This window comes from Sorex araneus, chromosome 1, assembly GCF_027595985.1.
Source record: "Sorex araneus isolate mSorAra2 chromosome 1, mSorAra2.pri, whole genome shotgun sequence".
NCBI classification, from domain to species: domain Eukaryota; kingdom Metazoa; phylum Chordata; class Mammalia; order Eulipotyphla; family Soricidae; genus Sorex; species Sorex araneus.
In genome coordinates, this window is record NC_073302.1 from 481,735 (window position 1) to 489,137 (window position 7,403).

At 68.8% G+C, this 7,403-nt stretch overlaps 2 protein-coding genes across 4 annotated transcripts; both read left to right on the forward strand.

Moving 5' to 3' along the window:
* Window positions 1-7: 7 nt before the first annotated feature.
* Window positions 8-5,464, forward strand: ANAPC2 (anaphase promoting complex subunit 2). Its single transcript, XM_004613366.2, has 12 exons — window positions 8-823; window positions 1,318-1,450; window positions 1,833-2,007; window positions 2,210-2,329; window positions 2,486-2,603; window positions 2,873-3,054; window positions 3,243-3,384; window positions 3,572-3,647; window positions 3,722-3,925; window positions 4,673-4,802; window positions 4,887-5,122; window positions 5,219-5,464. Exons 1-12 carry the CDS (start codon window positions 72-74, stop codon window positions 5,429-5,431), a joined length of 2,481 nt encoding a protein of 826 aa, XP_004613423.2. The 5' UTR covers window positions 8-71; the 3' UTR covers window positions 5,432-5,464.
* TMEM210 (transmembrane protein 210) lies at window positions 5,443-7,202 on the forward strand. 3 transcript variants are annotated; one of them, XM_004613367.2, is made up of 4 exons: window positions 6,416-6,488; window positions 6,566-6,698; window positions 6,822-6,851; window positions 6,951-7,202. In XM_004613367.2, the coding sequence occupies exons 1-4, from the start codon at window positions 6,416-6,418 to the stop codon at window positions 7,186-7,188; spliced, it is 474 nt and encodes a 157-aa protein (XP_004613424.1). In that variant the 3' UTR covers window positions 7,189-7,202. The 3 variants fall into 3 exon arrangements, with proteins under 3 accessions (XP_054980098.1, XP_054980099.1, XP_004613424.1); XM_055124124.1 differs by having other exon boundaries at window positions 5,595-6,698; XM_055124123.1 differs by having other exon boundaries at window positions 5,443-6,851.
* The last annotated feature ends 201 nt before the right edge of the window (window positions 7,203-7,403 follow it).

The window sequence follows — 7,403 nt, forward strand, 5'->3', positions numbered from 1 at the left end:
GCCGGCGCGCCCGCCTGACGTCACCGGCGCGCCCTGAGCGTCATCACCGCGCGCCGCGGGGACGGGCGCCGATGGCGGCGGCGGCGGCGGCGGCCGCGGCGGGCGGCGGCGGCGGCGAGCCGGGGCCCTCGCGGGAGCTGCTGCTGGCCTGGGACACCGTGAGCGCCGGGCTGGTGCCGCCCGCGGCGCTGCAGCCCCCGCCGCCCCCCGCCGCCTGGCCGCGGGCGCCGCCGCGGGAGGAGGAGCTGCGCGCCGCGCTGGAGGTGCTGCGCGCCCACGGGCTGCACGCCGTGCTGGAGGAGTGGTTCGTGGAGGTGCTGCAGAACCACCTGCAGGCGCACGTCTCGCCCGAGTTCTGGGGCGCGCTGGCCCCGCGCGAGGACGGCGCCGGCGAGCCGCAGTGCCTGCAGCTGCTCCTGGACGCCTTCGGCCTGCTGGAGAGCCGCCTGGACCCCTACCTGCGCAGCCTGGAGCTCCTGGAGAAGTGGACCCGCCTGGGCCTGCTGATGGGCACCGGCGCCCAGGGGCTGCGGGAGAAGGTGCACACCACCCTGCGGGGCGTCCTGTTCTTCTCCACCCCCAGGGCCTTCCAGGACATGATCCAGCGCCTGTACGGGCGTTTCCTGAGAGTCTACATGCAGAGTAAGAGGAAAGGCGAGGGGGGCACCGACCCGGAGCTGGAGGGCGACCTGGACAGCCGCTACGCCCGCCGCCGGTACTACCGGCTTCTGCAGAGCCCGCTGTGTGCGGGCTGTGGCAGTGACAAGCAGCGCTGCTGGTGCCGGCAAGCCCTGGAGCAGTTCCACCAGCTCAGCCAGGTTCTGTGAGTAGGACAGGTTCCACGTCTGCCTCTGCCGACACCCCCTCTGCTTCCCGGGCCAGCTGCCCTCTGCAGCGAACTGGGGGGCTGGCTGCGGGTCTTGGACCCTTTTGCCACCGTCACAAACATGGCAGGAGGAGTGGAAGGTGCCTAGGTGCTTGTGCTCGCGCCTTTTGTCCCTGACCACTTGTTTCTCACTCCTGCTAGCAGGGGCCTTTCCACTCTGCTAAAGTGTTATTTGGTGCTTGGGGGAGTTGCCGTTCCCTCTCTCTACTGCAGGGGGTGCACTTGGTTAGCCCCCTTTCCCAGGGCAGGCATCAGACTCACTTTCCAGTCTGCACCGTGCTCTGGCAGGGGAGAGGAGGTGCGGCGGGAAGGGCAGGGTCACCGCTTCTGCTGCACGCCCTCTGCTGGGCGGTCTGCGCACTGAGGGCGGGGGCAGGGCTGGCGGAGCCTCTGGGGAGTGTGGCCGCAGCTCCAGCTGCTTCTCCCTCTAGGCACAGGCTCAGTCTGCTGGAGCGCGTTAGTGCTGAGGCTGTGACCGCCACCCTGCACCAGGTGACGCGGGAGAGGATGGAGGACCGTTGCCGGGGCGAGTACGAGCGCTCCTTCCTCCGGGAGTTCCACAAGGCAAGTGCAGGCCCAGGGGGAGGAAGGCTCCCGCCTTCCTGCGTGACGTCGCCACAGGGACTCTGGAATCGTGACGGGGCAGCCGGGGTTAGGGCTGTCCTGCTGAGGGGCCTGCTGGGGGTGCTCGCCCTGACAGCCAGTGCCCGCTCCCCTCGAGTCGACCTAAGGGTACGGGCTAGCTGCCGTCAGGTCCGGGTGGTGGCAGCAGAGTGGACAGTGGCCTCCAGCTTAGACCCTGGGCATCCTCCCGTAGTGCCCTGCAGCCTCATGGGGCTGGGGCCAAAATCCCTTACTGCCAGGAGCGCCCCAGAACTAAAGCAGAAACGTCTCCTCGTGGGGGACGGGCACGTGCGTCTGACCCCTCGCCTGTGCTCCTCTGCAGTGGATCGAGAGGGTGGTTGGCTGGCTGGGCAAGGTGTTCTTGCAAGACTGCCCCGCCAGGCCTGTGCCCCCCGAAGCCGGCAGTGCCCTGCGCAGGTGGCGCTGCCACGTGCAGAGGTTCTTCTACCGCGTCTATGCCGGCCTGCGCATCGAGGAACTCTTCAGCATCATCCGAGGTCTCCAGCCCCCTCCCCCAGCCCATCCTCTGGGATGGCAGTGAGGGTGTCTCTCCCCCCGAGGGTGGGCGAGGCCTCCACCCGCTAGGTGCCTGCCCCTTCTGCTTTCCCACACGGTGCAGGAATTCACATGTGCTTGCGTGCACTCCGGGGTGCGTGTGTGTTCGGGTGTGAGTGCGCCCTGGTCTGTCCCGTCCCACAGACTTCCCTGACTCCCGGCCGGCGGTGGAGGACCTCAAGTACTGCCTGGAGAGGACAGACCAGCGGCAGCTGCTGCTCTCGTCGCTCAAGGCTGCCCTGGAGACCAGGCTTCTGCACCCAGGTGCTTTGGCCGGCACCCGGGGACAGGCTTCAGAGGGACCCGCCCGGGGCTGCAGCCTCTGGGACGGCCCCGGGGAAGGGGGTGATGGGTCTCGGGGGGCCGCAGCGGGTGCTGGTCCCTGTGCGCCGCGCTGCTGACACTCTTCTTCGGTGACAGGCGTCAACACGTGTGACATCATCACCTTGTACATCTCGGCCATCAAGGCGCTGCGTGTGCTGGACCCCTCCATGGTCATCCTGGAGGTGGCGTGCGAGCCCATCCGCCGGTACCTGCGGTGAGCGCCGACCCACCCTGTCCCTGCGTGGCTCCCTCCTGCATGAGTCCTGAGTGGCCGCTGGCGCTGGCCTGTGGGTGACTGGGGGGCCACAGGGGCCCCCGGCCTACGCCAAGGCGCAGCTTACGGTGCTGTGGGCTGTGCTCCGTCACCAGCACCCACTCCCCACGCCTGGAGGAGACTCTCCTGGGCCTCTTCCGCATGTGCCCGGCTGGTGCGGACGGGCTCTGGCCTGCGGGTGTGGGCAGCAAGCGGCCGTGTCCCCACAGGACGCGAGAGGACACGGTGCGGCAGATCGTGGCAGGGCTGACTGGGGACTCGGATGGGACGGGCGACCTGGCGGTGGAGCTGTCCAAGACGGACCCGGCAAGCCTGGAGACGGGACAGGACAGTGAGGACGACTCCGGAGAGCCTGAGGACTGGGTCCCCGACCCTGTGGACGCTGACCCAGGTCAGTGCGGTGCCCCCAAGCAGCTTGCTGCCCTTGCTGGCATGTGCCCCCCTGTGTGTGGACTGTCCCCTCGGGCCTAGAGTAGGTGGTCAGCTCCTGACATGCCCCTTCCTGCCTCAACACTGGAGCCTCCCCACCCCCCGGGCCCGACAGACTCAGCGAGTCACCCTGCCGGCCTCCCCGTGCAGGGAAGTCCAGTTCCAAGCGACGCTCGTCGGACATCATCAGCCTTCTGGTCAGCATCTATGGCAGCAAGGACCTCTTCATCAACGAGTACCGGTCACTGCTGGCTGACCGCCTTCTGCACCAGTTCAGCTTCAGCCCAGAGCGGTATGGCTTGTGCTGGCCCCCAGGGGGCAGTGTCCCCAACCTCCCCACCTCCATCCCCGGCAGGCCTGTGCAGACTCCGGGCAGTGGGTCGGCTGTGCTGCCTGCGGATATCCCTGCGCCTCTCAGCGGATGTGGCTGCAACACAGGTGCCAAAGTGCACTCAGCCCCTCAGAGACTGTCTTTCCAGGGAGATCCGCAACGTGGAGCTGCTGAAGCTGCGGTTCGGCGAGGCCCCCATGCATTTCTGTGAAGTCATGCTGAAGGTCGGTCCTCCCAGAGCCCCCCTCCTGCCCTCCTGGCGCCATCGGGCCCCCTAGAGCCCTGCTTGCCTCCCCAGGACATGGCCGATTCTCGCCGCATCAACGCCAACATCCGCGAGGAGGACGAGAAGCGGCCGGCGGAGGAGCAGCCTCCGTTTGGGGTCTACGCCGTCATCCTCTCCAGTGAGTTCTGGCCCCCCTTCAAGGAGGAGAAGCTGGAGGTCCCCGAGGACATCAGGGAGGCCCTGGAGGTGTACTGCAAGAAGTACGAGAAGCTGAAGGTAGCCTGGCCCCAGCTCTCCCGCACACACACGCCATTTCCCCCTTCCCTCCCGCTGGTGCCCAGTCTGGGGTTGTGTCCCCCTGCAGCAAGCCTCAGTTGTTCTGCAGACCCTGCCTTGCTCCCCGTCCCGGCCACTGCAGCACACCTGGCAGTGGGGGGTCCCCCGAGTCTGGTGGCCTCAGATGGTGTAGGACAGCCAGGGTGCACGTTTCAGCTCTCTGCCCGGGGGAGCAGGGCTGTGCTTCTGCCTCCCTCCTGTGCCCACCCGCCCCAGGCAGGAGTTGCAGGGTTACCATCTGGGCACACCAGTTCACCTCCCAGCCCCCAGACCCGTGCGCTTCCCCTGTGGCAGTGCAGTCACTAGCCAGGGAGAAGCCGTAGGCTGCCCTGTGGGGCCAAGACGCAGTCCCAGGTGGCCTCCAGAAGCCCCTCCGGGCACCCGGGCTCTGTTGTCCTTCCCAGCCTGCAGCCCGAACCTTCCAGGGAGGTGGCGGGCAGGGCCCAGGCCCAGAAGCACCCGGGGAGCCCCGGGGCTGGTCTGGCCCGAGTGCTGTGTCTGCGGGCTGCCCTTGCCGGCCCCGGGCTCCCACTGCCTCCTCACACTGCTGCCGACCCGGTGAGCCTGCACCGGCCAGGCCCGGGCCCCACCTCTAAGCATCTCTGGGCTCCCCTCCTCGCTGCCTCCACTGCCTCCCCCGCCTGAGGCCGGGAGCTGGACGGGCAGCGCTGACCCCACTCCCTGCAGGCCATGCGCACCCTCAGCTGGAAGCACACCCTCGGGCTGGTGACCATGGACGTGGAGTTGGCTGACCGCACGCTGTCGGTGGCCGTGACCCCCGTGCAGGCCGTGGTCCTGCTCTACTTCCAGGACCAAGGTGAGGCCGCGGGCCGGACGACCACCCTGCCCCTCTCCAGCGCGGGTGGGCGGGGCCGCTGAGTGCCAGCGCTCCTGCCCGCAGCCAGCTGGACCCTGGAGGAGCTGAGCAAGGTGGTGAAGATGCCCGTGGCGCTGCTGCGGCGCCGGATGTCCGTGTGGCTGCAGCAGGGCGTGCTGCGCGAGGACCCGCCCGGCACCTTCTCGGTGGTGGAGGAGGAGCGGCCGCAGGACCGCGACAGCATGGTGCTCCCGGACAGCGACGACGAGAGCGACTCGGGCATGGCCTCCCAGGCCGACCAGAAGGAGGAGGAGCTGCTGGTGCGCGGGCGGGTGGGCGGGGCTCGGGGGTGGATGCGGACGGGTGGGGCAGGGGGTGGGGCTGCCCCGCTGACCCCCGTGGGCGGTGGCCCCCAGCTCTTCTGGACCTACATCCAGGCCATGCTGACCAACCTGGAGAGCCTGTCGCTGGAGCGCATCTACAGCATGCTGCGCATGTTCGTGGTCAGCGGGCCGGCGCTGGCCGACATCGACCTGCAGGAGCTGCAGGCCTTCCTGCAGAGGAAGGTGCGCGACCAGCAGCTGCTCTACGCCGCGGGCGTCTACCGCCTGCCCAAGGGCTGCAGCTAGTGGCCCCTCACCCAATAAAGCCGCTTCTCCGTGGCCCCGGCCTGCTGCTTTTGCGCACCCCTTGTACACCTGTGGTCCTGGTCGGGGCGGCCTGACCCCACCTGCTGCGGGGACGGCGTGGGGCCCTCTGCCAGCCGCCGCCGCCATCACTCCACCCTCTGCCCACCTGAGGCGCTTGCCCGCGGGCACCCGGACTAAGGCGCCAGGGCCCCAGGGGAGGCACCACACAGGCCCCAGGCTTTACGTTCAGTGCCATCACCCTGCCCCTCCTCCCAAGGGCCCCATCCCCGTGGCCCCAGGCGCAGCCTTTCCAGAACTTTCCCTTCAGAGAGCTGTTTGTGTCCGTGGGAGGAGGAAGTGGGCATCCAGCACCCAGGGTACTGGCAGTGCAGGGCTGGGTGTGCCTTGTCATCCTGACCAGGATGCAAACCTGCCAGACTGGACAAGCAGGTGCCCGAGCCAGGGCACACCTGTGCCTCGGCCCTCTCCACATGGCTGTGGACAGGTGGCGCCAGGGTGTGCCCTGGTCAGCAGTGACAGCTCCAGAGGCTGTGCTCAGAGCCCTGGCGGAGCCCATCACTGCCCCTGGCATGCCAGGCTGGGCGTCAGGGCAGGGGGCAGGGAGGAGCCCTGGGGAGCCGCGCTGCGACCTGACCTTCGGCTGCTGCACCTCTCTTGGGGAGGGGAGTTCTCGGGCAGCCCTGCGGCCAGACCCCCAGATCTGGACACTGGCAGCGTAAGCGGGACCCTCCTGGGCCCCCAAATCCTGCTTCTCTTACCCCAGGAAAGGGGCTCGGTGCCCGGGCTGGCTGGAGCCCAGGCCCCGAACTGAAGCCACCATGGCCTTCTGGGGCATCCTGCTCGATGCTGGGCCGAGGACAGGCCAGTGGGCCCTGCCCCCACCCCTGCCTCAGCTCCACTGTGAGGTCAGCACCTGGCCCCCGAGTTCCGTCAAGAGGTGGTGCGGTGGGGCTGGGGCCGGACATGTCCCCCCGTCCCCGGCCTGCCTGCCCCCTGGGCCTGATCAGCCTGTCCCTGTGGCTCAGCCCTGCTGCAGGTGCTGCCTCTGCCCGAGCCCCACGGCCGGCTCCGTGCCGGGCTGGGATAGAGCCGGTCCCTGTTGTCTCTCCGCAGCCGGACCCTGCGAGTGTGGCCTGGGCCTCAGCCGCGAGGCACTCATCGCTCTGCTCGTGGTGCTGGCGGGAGTGAGTGCCACCTGCTTCTGTGCCCTGGTGGTGGTGGCGATTGGCGTCATCAGAGCCAAGGGGTGTGTGAGCCCTGGTGGCTGCGGCAGGGCATGGAGTCACGGAGTGGGGGATGGAGAAGGCCAGGGCACCTCTGGGCTCCTGCCCCTGGGGCTCCGGGATTCACACCTTGCTTTGTCCCCCAGCGAGACGCGTCCCAAAAACATAGACAACAGGTGAGTGGCTCGGGAGGCAGGGAGGACCCGTGCCCGTGGCGGGCGGTGGCTGGCACGACCGGGCCCACCCTGCCCTGCTGAGCTGTCTGTGGGGTGCAGGCTGGTGGGGCACTTTGGGGTCCAGGAAGAGCACATGGACCTGCAGACAGTGCACGTGGAGTCCCACCGCACGGAGCAGGAGCAGGAGCTGGACGTGTCGGTGGTAACGCCCCTGAAGGGGGTACCCGAGGAGCTGCCCATCCAGCCCCTGGAGGGGAATCTGGACGAGCCCCGGGATTCCATGGCCACGCCCCAGCAGCTGGAGGAGCTGCCCCCCTCCGCACCCCCCCTTCAGTAGGGCTGTGCCGGCGAGGAGGAAATAAATGCCGTTTTGCGGTTCTGTGCTGTGCCCTGGCCTTGGGCAGCGCTGTCAGCCATGTGCCGTGGGGGCAGGGTCACGCACCCTGTCTCAGCCCACACGGCACCTGCTGAGGCCTCCGCTTGGCCCCCCTCCTGCCGTCCAGCCCTCCCTGGAGAGCTGGCCCTGGGCCCTGTCCCTGCTGGCCCCACCCC

Bases quoted from the DNA above. Each gene is read 5' to 3' on its own strand.
- ANAPC2 (XM_004613366.2), top strand. From the start codon at position 72: ATGGCGGCGGCGGCGGCGGCGGCCGCGGCGGGCGGCGGCGGCGGCGAG. The intron at 3,648-3,721 runs GTCGGTCCTCCC...TTGCCTCCCCAG, and splicing joins TCTGTGAAGTCATGCTGAAG to GACATGGCCGATTCTCGCCG. The intron at 3,926-4,672 runs GTAGCCTGGCCC...CACTCCCTGCAG, and splicing joins AGAAGTACGAGAAGCTGAAG to GCCATGCGCACCCTCAGCTG.
- TMEM210 (XM_055124123.1), top strand. From the start codon at position 6,271: ATGGCCTTCTGGGGCATCCTGCTCGATGCTGGGCCGAGGACAGGCCAG. The intron at 6,852-6,950 runs GTGAGTGGCTCG...TGTGGGGTGCAG, and splicing joins CCCAAAAACATAGACAACAG to GCTGGTGGGGCACTTTGGGG.